The 17,864-nt window shown below is 37.7% G+C and overlaps 2 protein-coding genes across 2 annotated transcripts; both read left to right on the forward strand.

The window, feature by feature from the left end:
- Positions 1 to 9,132: 9,132 nt before the first annotated feature.
- LOC141675461 (putative pectate lyase 8) lies at positions 9,133 to 13,614 on the forward strand. The gene is made up of 7 exons (XM_074482041.1): positions 9,133 to 9,394; positions 10,016 to 10,069; positions 10,213 to 10,284; positions 11,545 to 12,187; positions 12,275 to 12,378; positions 12,536 to 12,674; positions 12,815 to 13,614. Exons 1-7 carry the CDS (start codon positions 9,318 to 9,320, stop codon positions 13,034 to 13,036), a joined length of 1,311 nt encoding a protein of 436 aa, XP_074338142.1. The 5' UTR covers positions 9,133 to 9,317; the 3' UTR covers positions 13,037 to 13,614.
- Positions 13,615 to 15,312: 1,698 nt separating this feature from the next.
- On the forward strand, positions 15,313 to 16,102 carry LOC141723656 (uncharacterized). Its single transcript, XM_074525517.1, has one exon. It carries the CDS (start codon positions 15,364 to 15,366, stop codon positions 15,838 to 15,840), a length of 477 nt encoding a protein of 158 aa, XP_074381618.1. The 5' UTR covers positions 15,313 to 15,363; the 3' UTR covers positions 15,841 to 16,102.
- The last annotated feature ends 1,762 nt before the right edge of the window (positions 16,103 to 17,864 follow it).

Raw genomic sequence — 17,864 nt, forward strand, 5'->3', positions numbered from 1 at the left:
AAATATCTGTTTTCAAAAAAACCAAATAAAATATGGAATCACATGAAATGAAAGAGAGTTAGGAAGTGAAGACTTGTGGGTGAAGAAGAAGATGGTGGTGGTGAGTCGTGGTCCTTGACAAGAGAGGGCATGTGGGTGGTGCATCGATTTTACACTATTATTATTTTTATATTAAATTTTTCCTCTCCGCAATTGTCGGAACTGCTAGTATATTTATTTAACAACCAACCAACCAACTCTATACTTGAGGCAATTTGGCTTCCAACTTATATTTGATTACTACTCCTTCCGTACCACAATATTTTTCCCGTTTTAGTTTTTATCACTATTCACGTTAAGTGATTAACTATTAATTTATGGTTAATCTATAAGATCATACTTAGTCATGTGTGATTTTGTTATATTCATGTTTACGAGTACTTTAATACAGTGAAGTTTTTATATTTAATACTAATACGAAATTAAAGATATTAACAATCAAAAAACGTGCATTGACAAACGTGTCTGACACAAATGGGAAAAAAGTATTTAGGAACATAGGGAGTAATAATTAACCATTAATAATTTATTCAAATTTCCTAATTTTATCTACTAAGTTGTTCGGAAACTTTTTTTTTTCTTTCAATCACGCTGCAGGATGTAGGCAGAGTCAAGACGAGATTACTCGGTTAAAATTTTAAAAAATAATCAAATTACAGGTTAAATTCAAAAAAAAATATAATTTAAACATGAAGGAGTAATTCCCGCCTATTAATAACGAGATGTTTTTTTTACTAATTGATTACACAGACGACCGACAATTCCTGACCTTCCGCAAGAGTTACAAGAATCCAACCACTTCATCAACACTTCGTTAATGACGAGGGGTTTCCTGCTTGACATATGATCAATAATCGCACTTTTAACGTCGTGTAACGGTAACAAGAGCTCAATCACGTGTCAACCCTTTATTGACGAGACACGTGATATTGTTTTGAGGAACCTGTTCTATTTATTCTTTGCGTAATTGCTATAATTCCCCTGCTTGGTAATTTCAATGTAGCAAGGATTTTTGCTAATTAATTGTATTAAAGTAAACATAGCTGTCTGTAACGCGAACTTGGTTTGCGACTGAGAAATGAAGCTGGGTGTTCTACCAGCAATTCCTGGCAGGGACAAATGTAATCCAGCCAGGAGATAATTTAGAGAAACACATGTTATTGCCATATATATAATATATCTCTTAACGACTCATATAATTAATGGGTCTCACCTATTTATGTAAGCATTATTAAACTTTAATTATTTATATTATTAATTATACAAATTTAAATGCGCTTTTAACTTTTTTTTTTTTTTTGAAAATGTCGTACTTGCATTAAACATCGGAAACAAGATTACAACTTAGAAATGTTGGAGCAGTATAATGCCATTCCATAGGACCTGACATAGAATATGCCACCTGAGCTAACTTATGGGCAGCCATATTCGCAGATCTATGAACAAAACATACTAACACCTCTTTAAAGTGTTTAATAATATCCCTACATTCCTCAACAATTAGGTGGAAATAAGTAGCGCCACCTTCCCCATTCATAGCATCGACCAAAACCTTCGCATCACATTCAAAAATACATTTGTGAACCCTCCAATCTTTCACCCAACTCAGTGCTTCTTTAAGGCCTACAGCTTCTGCCTCTCTAGGTTGAAAGTTCCCCTGGAAAACATTACTTCTAGCACGAAGGAAGTTACCTCTTTCATCACGTACAACACAACCTACCGAGATCTTGTTTGAGCCCATATGACATGCTGCATCTGAGTTTATTTTTATCCATCCCGCCTCTGGTTTGGACCAACATCTTATAGCCTTTTGCAACTGGCATTGAGCTGCTCCTAATTGTTGCTGTGCGTGTCGCCAGTCCGAAAGCATATTGCATGCTTTATGCTTCACACCAAATGGAGACATATTTACTTGATTCCACACCCAAGAGTTCCGCCTCTGCCAGATACACCAACACAGTAGGGCTATCATGAGAGTTTGCTCATTCGTACTTACCTGGAACGCTCTTCGCAAGATCTCCAACACCGTATCATTATGCAGGACTGCAATTATGCTACCCAGGTCAGTGTTATCCCAAACTTCTCTTGCAAAGCTACATTGGAAAAGTACATGTATGTCAGTTTCTTCATACATTCGACACCATGAGCAAATTGTATTAATCTGCACCCCCTTCTCTACCAAAGCCTTTGCTGAAGGTAAACATTTTCGACAGGCGCAACACATCAAGTTGATCACCTTCCCAGGTAATTTGAGCTTCCATAGTTTTGTCCAGAACGACCTATCCATACATGCACTCTCTCCTCTAATACGTCTATAGCAACTGCGTACAGAGAACTTACCCTGCTCATCAAATAACCAAAACCAGGTATCATTTCTTTGTAGCCTCGTCAATGGAATCTGTTTGATCAAGTCTCTGTCTCTCTCATTACACAAATCCTGTAGTATCTCATCATCCCAACCCCTCCTGTCTTCATTCATGAGTCCAGCAACTGTTGCTGATTTCAGTTCATCTGGCATTTCGGTTGTGAGAAAACCATTATCTGGACACAACAGCCATGGCACTTTCCAGATTTTAGTGGTTAGACCATCACCAATTCGCTTTCTACAACCTTGTTTAATTACCTCTTGAGTCTCCAGTATGCTCCTCCACACAAAACTTGGATTTGATCCAAGTTTCGCATTCAGAAAATCAGATTCAGGATAGTAACGTGCACGCATTAAGTCTGTTACCAAAGGGTTCGTATTATTAATCAGTCTCCACGCCTGCTTTGCGAGCATTGCAACATTAAAGCTTTTCAGACTCTTGAACCCCAAACCACCATCCTCTTTGACTGTGCACAAACGTTCCCATGACATCCACCTTATACATCCATTTGTTCCACCATTTCGCCACCAGAATTTATTCATAGACTTCTCAATTCTATCTGTTATTTCTGAAGGAATCAAAAACATGTTCATCCAGAAATTTGGGATGACTTGAGCAGCTGTTTTAAGCAAAATGACTTTTCCCGCCTTTGAAATTGTTTGATTTTGCCATCCCTGCAACTTTTTCTCCACTCGTTCAGACAAGAATGAAAAAGTTGTACATTTATTTCTACCAACCACCATGGGCATACCCAGATATTTACCAGGGCTTTGACAAACATTTACCTCCAAAATCTGACAGAGTTGTGTGCGATTTTCAGGACTTGTATTTGGTGAACAGGTGAGAACCGACTTTGTATAATTTATTTTCTGCCCAGACATTCCTTCATATCGATTCAGTATTCTTTTCAACACATCTGCCTCCACAGCATTTGCTCGGAAAAAGAAATAGCAGTCGTCTGCAAAAAGAAGGTGTGAGATTGTAGGAGCCCCTCTTGCAATCGTGCGTCCATGCAGAATACCAACCTCTTCAGCCCTTCTCAGAAGCGAAGTTAGACCTTCAGAACACAAGATATAAATATAAGGTGATATAGGATCACCCTGACGTAATCCACGCGTTGGAATTACATTCCCAAAAACACAACCATCATGCAAAAATCCATATGAGACTGACTGAATGAGACTCATGATTCTATTAACCCATGTAGCATGAAATCCAAATTTCTCCATCATATGCTGAATAAATCACCATTCTAATCTGTCGTAGGCTTTAGATATGTCAATCTTAAAACCTGCAACACCATTTTTTCCTTGCGTCTGTCTTTTAATGTAATGATTAATTTCAAAAGCAATTAATGCATTGTCAGTCAGAAGTCTCCCCTCCACAAACGCACTTTGTGTGTTTGATATCAAAGAGCTCAAACAAACTTTCAATCTGTTAGATAACACCTTGGACAGAATACGAACGAGTACATTACAAAGAGAAATAGGTCGAATTTCAGACATGTTTTGTGGGTTTTTTACCTTTGGGACTAAGCATACAACCGTTCTGTTGGCCTCCATAGGTAACTCTCTTGTCTCCAGAATTTTTTTACAGAAAGCCAACACATCCAATCCAATGATGCTCCAAAATGATTGAAAGAAATCAGGATTTAAGCCGTCTTGTCCAGGGGATTTTTCTGGATGCATTGAGAAGACAGCTTCTTTAACCTCCTCAAGAGTAAGCTCTGACAATAATTGAACATTCTCTTCCTCTGTAATTTGCTTAACTTTCTCCCTGTCCGTAAGCTTACTTGTCATTCCTGCAGTAGTAAATAGCTGTGTGAAGTATGTAATAACAACATTCTGGATATCATCTTTATTCTCTCTCCAAACTCCCTGCTCATCCTGAATACGTTCAAAGCAATTATTTTTCTTTCTCACAGTGGCGTTCCTGTGAAAGAAACGAGTATTTTGGTCACCCCCTTGTAACCAAAACTGCTTGCTACGTTGCTTCCAGTAGGTCTCCTGTCTCTCTAGCAGTTTCAAGAAATGGTATCGAGTTTCATTATACTGTTGAATACCATGGAGATCTCTCCTGCTTCGAAGTCTACGTAGCTTCACCCTGTAATCAGCCAACTGTTGCTTATATTTCTGACTCAGACCTCCTCCCCATTCACTCAGTTTTAAACAACATGCATTGATACACTCAAGGATGTCCTGACCTGAAGTAGATAACCAGCTTTCTCGAATCAAACTTGCACATTCCCTCTCTTTTAACCACACATTTTCAAATTTAAATCGTCTACCACGTGGAACATAAATTTTCTTATTTAGCTGCAGAAAAAGTGGCAAATGATCTGACGTTGCAACTTCTAGAACATGAACTTCAGATTGGGGGAACATGTTTATCCAATCCTGCGTAGCCAGTGCACGGTCTAAACGTTCTTGAATCCACCTTGATGCGCCCCTGGACCGTTCCCAAGTAAACTTTTCTCCTACAAAACCCAGGTCTATCAGCTGACAAGCACTTATTGTTTCCACAAAACCATTCAGAAGGTATTGTGGTTGAGCTCTACCTCCTCTTTTTTCGTCAGCGTGCATTAGGTCGTTAAAATCTCCAATAATACACCAAGGTCTATTCGATCTAGCTGCCAAATTCTTTATTTTAAGCCATGACTCCCTTCTACGGCTACGTTCAGGGCATCCATAGAAGCCAGTGTATCTCCACCTACCGATTTGAGTATTTTCTACTTCAAAGTCGATGTGATGCAAATCAACATCCATTATCTGGCAACTACCCTCATTTTTCCAGAAGAGAGCTAAACCTCCCCCATGGCTATGATTTTCAACTGCTATACAACCTGCAAACCCCAAAGATTTTCTAACAAACTCTACTCTTTCTTTATTAGCAAAAGTTTCTGATAAGAAGATAAAACAAGGCTTTTTTTGGTGGGTAATCTCTTTTAGGAACTGAACTGTACGTGGTTTACCCAGCCCACGACAGTTCCAAGCCAGTATACTCATTTGGCTAGGTGGGCCTGTAGCACAGAACCCACCCTTTTCTCGTTTTTTGACCCAGTCTGCGATGAGGGCCCAATTAGTTTTTCCACATTTAATTTATTACTCACGCGTTTCCTTTTAGGATCGATAACAATTTTTTCATTTTTCAAAATTCCCCCGCCCATACTGTCATCCTGTTGGTTTGAAATATTGTTGAGATCCTGATTTTCCTCCTGATTTTTCTCAACAACTCGAATCCCATCATCATCTCCAACAATCTCGCTGATTCTGCCGTCTACCTCCATGAAACGCGCTTCTGGTCCATCTCCGCCTTGTGTAACAGTGGAGCTTTTACCTTGCTCACCATCTGCAGGCCAGGTTTGATTTGCTTCATCTGCATTCCTAAGCCACTTTGCTCCCAGATTCTGACTACTACCTCCTCTTATTGGTGCCCTTAGCCACACTCCGTACGCACGCTTGATCTCTTTATCCGGGTTTGCATACACTACACCACACTCTCTGTTAGAATGGCCCAAAATACCACAAACAAAACAGAATGTACTGAGTCTTTCATATTTAAAATTTACCCAACTCCACTCTCCTCCTTCTCTTTTAATCTTCATCTTACGCTTCAACGGCTTTTCTATGTCAATAGTTACTCGCACTCGAGAATACATCTTCCACATCCCTGTAATATTTGCTGGGTCTGATTTCACAAACTCACCAACAAAGTTCGCAATGTTTTTCAGTATATTTTCGGACTGTAGCCCCCTGGGAAGGTCGTAAACCTGCAACCAGATGTCGACCTTATTGAGTTTTACAAGGTGAGGGTCTACATTCCCAGTAATCTGTTGATAAACAAGTAAGTTTTGCTCGAATGTCCAAGGCCCACCCTCCAAAACCTTCTTCAGATCCAACACATGGTAGAAAACAAAAGAATATCTATGCCCTCCAATATCATGTATTTCCATGCCTTCCTTCGGTCTCCATAGGGATGCCATCAGATTCTTCATTGCATTAAAATTTATGTTCTTCTCTGTAAGGAACTTACCCACCAAATTTTAACTTAGGTCTCTGAATATTAGTATTACATCCTACCAGGGGCAGATAATTTTTGGAAGACACCACTTCGATTTTTAATTTGTAGGGGCTATTATTATATTTTTTTCAAATTTTTAATAGTGAAAAGACGTAAAAAATTATTTAAATATCCGGAGATGCTCTAAACTAGATCCTCCACTACTTCCTAAATAGTAACCTTCTCTCCTGTCCGACCCATTTATTTACATTAAAATTAGGCATGGGTAAGAAAATGATAAATTAGTGATGCAAAGTTAAAAAAATTAAGTAAAATAGAAGAATTAATTAAGATTATATATATAAAGTGGATATAAAATAGATAAGTAAAGGATGTTGTTATTTTTTATATTTATAAAAATTTTATTGATTTTATAAAATTTTAAATTTAAAGAATCAACACAAATAACTTAAAAAACTGTAAAAAAAATGATTTGGACAAGAAATAGAATGTGAATTACCAGAAAACGGTGCAACTGGGTGGGCACCCAATGGTACCGCTCCACCACATGGTGCACACATGCATGGTCTTCTTAGCAAATTGCTACACCCTTGAGTTGACCCTTCCAACTTTTGTATCTCAACGAGCTACTCAAGTCTTTCATTTCACGTCAACGTCAACAGAGTGTTAGTGTAGTGATTGATTTCGTTTACTCTTTACGGGTGATTACAAGTTTGACTACTACAGTATACATAATCCAAACCAAACCAAACATATCCAGTAAATTTCGCTTATTGCAGGGTTTAGGGAGAATAAGATGTGCGCAATCTTACCTTCGTTCAAAGAATGAAGATACTGTTTTCCGTCTGTTATTTCATACATACGTCATACATATGATTATATTATATTTGTTATTGGCATATCATTATCCACATAAGATAATGTGTTTAGGTCCGGTTTCGGTTCGGATTTCCAAAACTTGACAAATAACAAAATCAAGTTTGGTTCAGATTATGTAGAAAAGACATAAATTCAAACTCGATAAGCAAACACTCGACTCATTTCTAATCCTGCAAATTGTGGATAAGGGTTGAAGAAGATGAAGTTGTGAGATATGGTGGTGGTGGTCTGAGTTACATGTGCAACATTTCGTGTGGTGGGAGACATAGAGGGGTCATCCTTATTACTTAGCCTATATACGTAGTTTTTTCTTATGCTTCATAAATTTTGTTTAAAAAACAAAAAACATGTACATTATTGTTGTCTAATACAATGTATATATTATTGCTGCATGTAAAATGTTAGAGCATCTTCAACGGTATTATTATCTAAAATAGTTTGTTAGAATAATATAAAATAATAATTATGTAAAATTTGCTCAACCTGTAAGGTGATGTGCTTCAATGGGACTTGGCTATAATAATATATTTATGTTTAAAGCTTTGTTATTGGAGAGGTTCGACAAATTTAGTCAACGTAATCACATTGGCTATAACTTTAGCTAAATTTTTTGCATGATTGGAGTTCTCAAAATTATACAAATTATGTATAATTTGTGCCATATAGGATATTTTTGCTAAGAGTTTATCCCATTAGAGATGCTCTTAGCCCGTAAAATTTAAAAGTTTATTTATCAGGTGAATGGGTCACATGACTCGGATTTCAATTTTAAGGTCCACTAATTTATTTTATTATGAGAAAATAATTTCTTCCTGTAAATACAATTGCCTCGGGCTTACTAGGTTGTTTACATACTTTTCGACACGTTTTTCAATGGTCGTTTAAATTATAATTTCATAATTTTTTTTGAATAAAAATTTAAAATGTGTATAAATAGTGAATATAAACATTTCCGTGAAACAGAAGGAGTACGATGCTATAAATATGCGATTACTGAACATGTCCTACAAAATCTTGCTTTTACTTTTGATTACGTTCAAGATTTATTAGAGGTGAAAGTGGAGATTGCTGGTGAAGGTAGAAATATGTAGTTGGGGTGTTAAGTAATGTTGTCGGAGCTAAATCATGAGTTTAATACAATTTTTTCAATTTTCCATCCTACGTACTTTTAAATTTTCAAAAACTATCTCATTCTACTATTAAGCGAGACGCATTTACAGTAAACCCATCAATTATTATCACGTTATCTGAGACAAAAATTTTAATTTTCGGAGGTAACATATCTAAAAAATTACAAAAAAGGTTTCAATGTTTTACCTTAGAGGTATAAATGATTCAAACTGTTCGTGAGTTAGTCGAGTGCGGTTTGTAAAATACTCGATTTCGGCTCGATAATAATCGAGGCGAGCTTGAGCTCAACCTATTCAAATTATTTACCGGGCCGATCTCGAGTTTCAAATTACTCGACTCGTAATCCGAGTTCGAATCTAAATATTTTTAATCGAGTTCGAGCCGAGTCGACTTAGTTACATCCTTTACGTATACAACCGCATAATAAGCTTGCATAAAGCGTTAAATTAGCAAGAGTAAAGAGAATACGAAATAAATATTAATGAGAACACCCAATTAATAATTCCCGTTGCAGCCGGGACCAATCAAAAGCTACATTAATTTAAGGTACAAATTAAAAAAAAAGGAATATGATAATAAATAAAATAGTTGGTTAGATAATTAACGGCGTCAAGTACAACGTGGTCTAGTTGTCCAATCCCCTGTTTGTGTTTCATGTTTTGTCTATAAAACCATCAGTTTCCCCTGCTCTAAATCTTTCACTTTTATCTGCCCTCTCTGTTCTTGCATTACCTCTTTCTCTAGCTACTTTTCTTCTCTAAGTTCTTCTCTTTACAAACACATCAATTTCGATAACAGAAGCACATTGTAGACTGAGCAAGAAATATAATCGAAACTCGAAAGCGTTGTAGCTGAATTTGATATCAGTGAAGATCACTGATAATGTCGGTTTCTCTGAGACTGATTCCGGTCACTTTGCTACTGCTATGCGTCGCAGCCATTGCCACTACTGATCAAAGGTCTGTTACTATGCGGATTTCATAAATAATCGGTATTTACATAATTTTTGGTCCTCGCCTGAATGTTTGTGCAGTAACGTAATGACATGCGTACTGACATAGACGCATAGTGTGTGCATTATCTCAACTAACTTATAATAATTCTAACGTAATGACCTGCGTACTGGCATAGACGCATAGTGTGTGCATTATCTCAACTAGCTTATAATAATTCTCAATGGAGATTTCGAGTGCAATATTATTATACTTCCCCTGTCTCATTGAATTCTATACGTTACTTTTCGGCACGTTTTTCAATTCTCATTTAAAACATAACTCCACAATATTTTTTAATTTTTTTTTTCTGCATAAAAGTTTCATGTTTAAACTTTTATTAAAAAAAAAACTGAAAAAAATATTATCAAATTATACTTTATAAAAGACTCGAAATACGTACAAATAGTAAACGTATAGAATCGAACGAGACGGAGGTAGTACCGCAATAATGATATAGGGTGTGCGTTATCTCAACTAGCATAAATTCGTAAAATCTTATGTGTTAAAGTGAGATACTGTTATGTCGGTAGGTCTTGAGTAAAATGTTACCGACATTTAAATACTTTTACCGCTTGATTTACGCAGCAGCAGTAAAAAAGAGGAAGTGCAGAGCTCAACCAACACATCAATGGCAGCAAGGTACTTCTATTATTCAATATCAGTTGAACAACTCAAATCTAGAATTAGTTCAGTTCAGTCAAGTACTAATAGTAGTAACTAATTTTGACCTTTACTATCTCTATTAATGGCTGGTTTATTATTAATGATTTGTGTTGTGACAGAGTGAAAGATGTTGAAGGTCTGAACAAACATGCAGTTTCTGACCCAGATGAGATTGCTGCCATGGTTGACATGTAAGAAGAATTTCTGCTTTCTCTGTCACACACATTGTACAATTTTATACATAATCATGGTATATTTGTAATAACATTGATTAAAATTGAATTCTGGTGGTTATGGTAGTTCTTGATGTGTGACCACAGTAGGAGTAGTCCTGCATGTGTGCGTTCGAGTTTCAGCGGAGACAAATGTGTGCATGATTATTTAATTTTCGGGTGATTCATCATTCCCGAAATATAAAAAGTTAAAAACAAGATGGCATATTGATTTTTAAAAAAAATCTTGTTTTTTTTCTGTTATCTATCATTTTTGATAATTTAAGAACTTTTAATCTGGGGATTCATTGACCCATGTTCTACTCTGCTATATTCTGAACTCCCATGTCTTGTTTGTTCTGTTTCATCACATGCACCTTCCTTAGATGACCAATATACTACACCATTCTCTATCCTTTCTGTTATATATTGCTACCAATCCATGACAATGACAGAGCTATAAAACTATTGAGTTGATGCCATGGTGCTGCAGAAGCCTCATTCAAACTTACTGCTGTCCTTGCTCTAATGTCCTAACCAAGAACTAGTAGAAGAAAAATTGAAGTTTCGATATGATTAAAGAACTAATTGTTAGGAGTTGTCTCACATCGTTTGTGGGAGGGGTAGTTTGTTAGAATATAAGCAGTCATATAACTTAATTAGTATGGGGCGTTTTGGGAGTGACCAAAAAACAAACCCGTGAGGGCTCGGCCCAAAGCGCACAACATTGTGCATATGCCAATCACAACTGTAAGGTTCTTATTCTTTTCATTAACTAAGAAGCATGTTCATGTCCTAAAAGGTGCTTTCTGTAGTAATGGGCATATTAACATAGTCTTTTCTCCTCCTGTTTCCCATCTTTTTCATTAGACAGCCTCAGTTATATGTGGGAAAGCAGAAAAAAGGCACCTTCCATATGGTGCTTTAACTTCTAAGCCACCAGAAGTTGGTCCCATAAAACAGGAAGGACCAAATTTTCTTTTGTAGATTGACAAATTTAACTTCCACCGACACTCTACATTACCCTGCATCTGTAATACTATGTCTAGATGTCGAAAAAATCCAACTTTTGTGGAAACAACAGTCGATAAGTTTATTCACATTTCAAATGGTAGTATGGTACCTTCTGTATTGAGATATTTGACAATGTGGCATATCCTAGCATCCTTCGATTTTGTTATGATTCTGTATTATGTTAACTCAGTACGCTTAGTGAAATTTCGGTACTTAATACTACAGGAGCATTAAAAACAGCACTGAAAGGAGGAAATTAGGATATTTCTCCTGTGGAACTGGAAATCCCATTGATGATTGCTGGCGTTGTGACCGTAACTGGTTCCGCAATCGCAGACGCCTTGCTGATTGTGGCATTGGTTTTGGACGCAATGCAATTGGAGGCCGTGATGGTCGTTTCTATGTTGTCACTGATGCTGGCGATGATAATCCTGTTAACCCCCGTCCTGGAACCCTGCGCCATGCTGTTATCCAGGATGAGCCTCTTTGGATTGTTTTTAAGCGTGATATGGTGATAACATTAAAGCAGGAGCTCATAATGAACAGCTTTAAGACAATCGATGGTCGTGGTGTCAATGTTCATATTGCTAATGGAGCGTGCATCACTGTCCAGTTTGTGACCAATGTGATTATTCATGGTCTGCATATTCATGACTGCAAGCCTACTGGAAATGCTATGGTTAGGAGCTCACCGTCACATTATGGCTGGAGGACTATGGCTGATGGTGATGCCATTTCTATCTTCGGGTCAAGCCACATATGGGTTGATCACAATTCACTATCCAACTGCGCTGATGGCCTTGTTGATGCTGTCATGGGCTCAACTGCCATTACAGTTTCTAACAATTACTTCACCCATCACAATGAGGTATGTTTTTGTGAGAACTTTATTCGCAGTACTCGTACTTTACTCTGTCCCTTTTCATGTAAAAATTAATACTGTTCTGTAAACCAGGTTATGCTGTTGGGTCACAGTGATTCCTACATGAGAGACAAGCAAATGCAGGTGACTATTGCCTTCAACCATTTTGGAGAAGGTCTAATCCAGCGAATGCCAAGGTAAATTTGTATTTTATTCTTCTGTGATCGACAGATGATTACAACTCTGGTTTATAAACTTTTCTAAACAAATCATGATAATGAGACAATCCAAATACTTTCTTATTGTCGGAATTTAGGTCATAGTATCTAACACATCTTATGATGGATAATGCAGGTGCAGACACGGATACTTCCACGTAGTTAACAATGACTACACTCACTGGGAGATGTATGCAATTGGTGGAAGTGCAGGCCCTACCATCAACAGCCAAGGCAACAGATACCTAGCCCCAGTCAATCCTTTTGCAAAGGAGGTACTTCTTCTACCCCTGCCATTCTTTTGATGTTTTCATTTTTATCGTAAGATGGATAAGATAAAGATATGGCCTGATTGATAATGTAACAAGTGCAAAATTACTATAGGTGGATTGTATTGATGAAATTTATGTGCCAGGTGACAAAGAGAGTAGATACTAATGCTGGCCAGTGGAGAGGTTGGAACTGGAGGTCAGAGGGTGATTTATTATTAAATGGAGCCTACTTCACTCCATCTGGAGCAGGAGCTTCAGCCAGCTATGCCAGAGCTTCAAGCTTGGGTGCAAAGTCTTCTTCAATGGTCGGCACCATCACTTCTGGAGCTGGTGTTCTGGGCTGCCGCAGGGGAAGCCAATGCTAGCGATGGAGGAACCTAAATGACTCAGTATATTGTATTAAAAAAGAGTCTTTTCTCCTCCCCTTTACCTTGTCAAAAGTTCCATTTTACTATTATATAGCGCTTTTGTCTCCCTCGGCCTGTCTGCAATTTTCTTTTACTTTTGGCAAGTGTACATTTTTTACACATGTCATCATCATTTGTCCCACACATCTGTCCATGTCCATTGTTGTGCAACCTCAGCCTGCTTATCGAAAAAAACAGTCCTCATTCAAGGGGTAGGCCAGGAAGCGTTGTTCATCTCTTCATCTCTCTCCTTATTGTCTGAAAACTCATAAAACTTCTCCATCTAACCACCACTGGCTTCCGTTTATCTGATTATAATTCAGATATTTGCAACTTATATAATATGGTTATGACATTTGGGCTTATAGAAGAACATTTATATTGTATTTTTTCCCTTAACTCAAGGAGTCATACGTAAAAGTAAGAGTCATTATGTATTTGTCAAAACTCTTTCTTCAATCTGTAAAGAAGCAAATGTCAAGAAGAAAAAAGTTTCTTCCTAATCTTTATCAATGAAAGTATCTTGCCTTTATTTAGTTGTAAAATCTTTCAATGTGTTTTCTGTTATCACCTTCAAAGGTTTGCAAATATTGGTAGCTTACAGATGTTCTTTAATGTTATGCAGTGTTCTTGTTAGTGTTTGATACTTTCTAATATAGAACGTGTCGTATGAAAAGATTGATCCCTGAGTAGCGATTCTGTAATCTATAGTAATCATCTCGAAATTTTGCTAACTCTGACTAGAACCTAATAATCCATATGAATCAGTGGATGAAGATGGAAAATACAGATCAAGAACTAGTCATGTGAGATTTGGGTCCCTTAGTCATGTGAATGTGGATCTTGTTCAATTTTTGGGTCCTTTCTGCATTAATGCCTGTTACCGGTCATACTTGTACTCCCTGCCTACATTGGAACTGGAGTTGTCACACCAAAACACTCAGCATGTAGGTCTGGTGATTGGCATCATTAACTTTCTTGTTGGTTTCGATCTTTGGATGATCTAGATGTGTGCCTGCTCCTCTAATGTCCCAGCTTCATTAACTCTATACTTGCAAGGTATTGTTTGTCTGGGCCTGTTTGTTTGTACTTCCATTGCTGCATAGAGAAGATTGTACACTTTGTCAACCGCATATACTTTTGAAAGTGCCACGACAAGCTTGTAATCATTCTCGTATACCTGTTGTCATCTGCAGCTCAATAAACATATTCTAATTATCGACATTGCTTATGAGAGAAATTACATGTCTTCCTTTTGTTGCAAATAAATCACATTGAAGTATCTCATAATGTCATATTAAATTCACCCTAATTCTATCAAAGTCTCAAGTAAAAACCTAAAGCATTCCAGCTGTGCTGCTCGTTGGAAAGCAAAGCAACTCGCTTCTCATTTGGTCCATGAGCAAGTAGAAGAACACATCATGCTTGCATTGATCTATCCTCATATGCCAATAACAAATTGTCAATACCATGATATGGAGCTGGAGGTATTGTTCAATACTATGATGTGGTAGCCGTAGCTTTCTCTAAGGGTTCAAGGAATAGACGAAAAGAATTTGCTCCTGCTATGTAATGTGTAGCATCAGAGAGTTTCAATCTGCCATGGCAGCTACTGCTTATCTCTTTATCTAAAGAATGTTGTAAATATCATCCTAAACTCCAGCTCCAGGTAATGCTGGTGTTAGACTGTCAATTGGTCATCTAATATATAACAATTGTTAGCTCTTTTCATGTGCCTCTCTGTAATTATGCTCATCACTCTGTTTTTTCCTGAATAACTTTATATATGCTTCAACGAATAACTGAAACAGAAAACACGGCAGTGGTGGGGAGGTGCCAGCAGATAGTGAGAATGTGGTGGTGGTGGAGGTGGCAAAAGATGAAAATGAGCTAGTAGGACTAATATTTTCCTTTCTAATTTGAGCTATGGGCTACAGCCTACATGTATCTACTTGAACGCTAATAACTGTTAGACCACGGTGATTTAGGCACCAAGGAGTACATAACAGATACAACATACATTATATAAAAAAAATTAATGCAGGCTTAAAAACGATATATTCCTCTGAGTCACCAACACTCTTGACACTGAGCCATTACTGACAGCAAATGCCATGTAGTTCTCGCAGAACTCAGATCTGATATGAATGCAGGTCTTCAATGCTCACAACTGTCCTCTCCCCCTCAATTCTTGTATAAATAACACATCAAGTTTAGCATTTTTCAACACTTTAATTAAAATCTACTTTATAGTGCTAGTAAATTGTATTGTACTTGTTTGTAACATGGCATTAAAGTTGCACGTAGTGGTGTATGTGGTAGCACTAGTAGCAATTGTGGTGCATGTAGCAAGTGCACGTAGTGTACCGAGTGAGAGTGATCAGAAGAAGCAAAATGTCTTTGTTGTTGGCAATAAGAAGCCTAGTACTGTAGGTGTGGAGGACAAGAAGAACTTCATTACTTTTGGTGGCATTGGTGGTGTTGCAGGTACTGGTGGTGGTGTTGGTGGACTAGATGGTGCTGGTGGTGGTATTGGTAGTGGAGTTGGGGGAATAGGTGGCATTGGTGGCGTTGGCAGCACTGCCGGTGTAGGTGGCTTAGGTGGAATTGGTGGTTTAGGTGGAGGAGATGGTGGTTTAGATGGCATAGGGGGTGTTGCTGGAGGTATTGGAGGAGGTAAAGGTGTAGGTGGAGGTGTTGGAGGAGGTGCTGGTAGCGGAGCAGGATGTATCGGAGGTGTTGGTGTTGGGACATTACCCTAGTATTTTGATTGCAGTAACATACAAACGCAGTGTTGTTCTACATACTGTAAACATGCACATGTGCATGGTGCATTTCCATGTTTTAGTAACTTTCTTGTCTTTCCCTTATGTGTTGTGTACTTATGTTGATCCATTTGATCAAGAGTGGTATGTACTTAAGTATGCGAGTTGAAAATCTTCTTGAATTCGAGTCAAGTTCCTTATGTCTAAGGTGTTTCCCATAAGTTCAATAACCAGATGTCCAGATCTCCCTTTTACTACATTTTTCTTGATTCTTGATTATAATGAGAAATTTATTAAGATATATCTAGTTTGTGAAATTCATGTAGAAGCAAAGTAGTCCGAGAGGAAAGCTTTGATTTTGCTGCAATTTGCATTAATCTATGTGATGTTCCTGTACTCAGGTACAAGAACATGAAACTGTTCTTTAACAGTAAGAATTGCAACTCATTTTCTGCAGTAATGGTTGATTGGTGCCATGAAACTTGTTATCTATATGAGAATGTAGTACAGATGAAATCAGTTGCTGAGTTAAGAATACACATAAACTACTCTAAACTGATTGCATTCATCTTATAATATATCGCGAAATATATGGACAAAGAACAGACAAACTGAAACCTGATATGTAACTTGTCTAAATGCTTTGCATAAAACTTTGAATTACAACAGACCGGGCCATTAGGTTGCCTACGTACCTCCCTTACAGTTAGGAGAAAATCGGGAGGATCAGGTCATCGTAGTTCCAGAACTTAAAAAGACACTGTTAAAATAGAGAGAAAAGTAGTAATGCAGTATGAGTCTTGATCCTTCCTCTAAATCATGCTTCAAGTGCTAATGTAGAATGACCATCCTCGGTAGTTGCAAATTTCCTCCCAACCTTTGCTGATGATACGAAAGTCCACCACGAGGCATCAATGGCGCACAGACAGGATGCTGGTACTGCAATGGCACTAATGGCGCACAGACAGGATGCTGGTTCTGAACAGGCGAAGATTTGATAGTACCAGAACAATACGATTCAATAGCCTTAAGCGGAACAGCCCAAAAAGGATGCTCTGAACAACGCGTAATTTTCCTCCAATTCTCCCCAAACCTGTCCTTAAGCAACAACTTGACAACCTCAGGCGGAGGCATATGAATCACATTGCACTCTCTCACTTGTCTCCCTCCTAACTCAGCCAATTTATCCGCACACTGATTCCCCTCGCGTCTCGTATGCACAATCACACACTCATGTTCCAACAATACTGCAACACCTTCCTTGATCACATCTTTCATGGCATGATTCTGATGAAGTTCTTGAAACGAAAACAGCTGCATGGCAGCCACACTATCAGTCTCCACCAAAACCTTCCTAAACCCGAGTTTCTCGACAACTTTCAAGCCTTTGATTATAGCCCACATCTCTGCCTCAAGCGGTGTGCACAATCCAGGTAATTTTCCATGAAAACCTTTAATCCATCCTCCCGATTCGTCTCGAAAAATTCCTCCATAGCTAGCTGTTCCAGGACTTCCCATGCAACTAGCGTCTGTGTTCATCTTCAAGTACCCTTTCGGTGGAGCCTGCCAATTACATGCCATATGAGTTCAAATTTTTCTTTATTTTCTTGAATGTACTATGATGTTTACGTGATATGCTTCTAAATTTGTAATAAGGCAACATGATCGGTTCAAGTATATATAAATTTATGTCTACTGATCCTATTCCTAGTAGGATTTGTATGTTCTGTTATTTCTGATATCCTATTCACATAATTCTTAGTTTCTTACCGACTGCCTTAGCTTTTACTTCACGCGCAAGTTGTATACCCAGTACCCAGGAGATTTGACACGCTAGATTTGACATGGACCGGACCGGGATAATAAAAGTAGTGTGATCGATTAATATTTATTGTATAAAATGAATATATTGGAAGAAATTAGTGTTTATAAGTGATTATAATATAAAACTCTACTATTTTTTGAATGTATATAATTGAGAGGGACGTACAAAAAAGAAATTGTATAGAATTGAACGGGAT

The sequence above is a fragment of the Apium graveolens genome, chromosome 1 (assembly GCF_009905375.1).
Source record: "Apium graveolens cultivar Ventura chromosome 1, ASM990537v1, whole genome shotgun sequence".
Taxonomy (NCBI): Eukaryota; Viridiplantae; Streptophyta; class Magnoliopsida; order Apiales; family Apiaceae; genus Apium; species Apium graveolens.

What these genes read in the sequence shown, in the direction of transcription:
- LOC141723656 (XM_074525517.1), top strand. Translation starts at nt 15,364, where the DNA reads ATGGCATTAAAGTTGCACGTAGTGGTGTATGTGGTAGCACTAGTAGCA.
- LOC141675461 (XM_074482041.1), top strand. Translation starts at nt 9,318, where the DNA reads ATGTCGGTTTCTCTGAGACTGATTCCGGTCACTTTGCTACTGCTATGC. An exon ending in ATTGCTGCCATGGTTGACAT is followed by an intron (nt 10,285 to 11,544) that starts GTAAGAAGAATT and finishes TTAATACTACAG; the next exon opens with GAGCATTAAAAACAGCACTG. An exon ending in ACTTCACCCATCACAATGAG is followed by an intron (nt 12,188 to 12,274) that starts GTATGTTTTTGT and finishes TCTGTAAACCAG; the next exon opens with GTTATGCTGTTGGGTCACAG.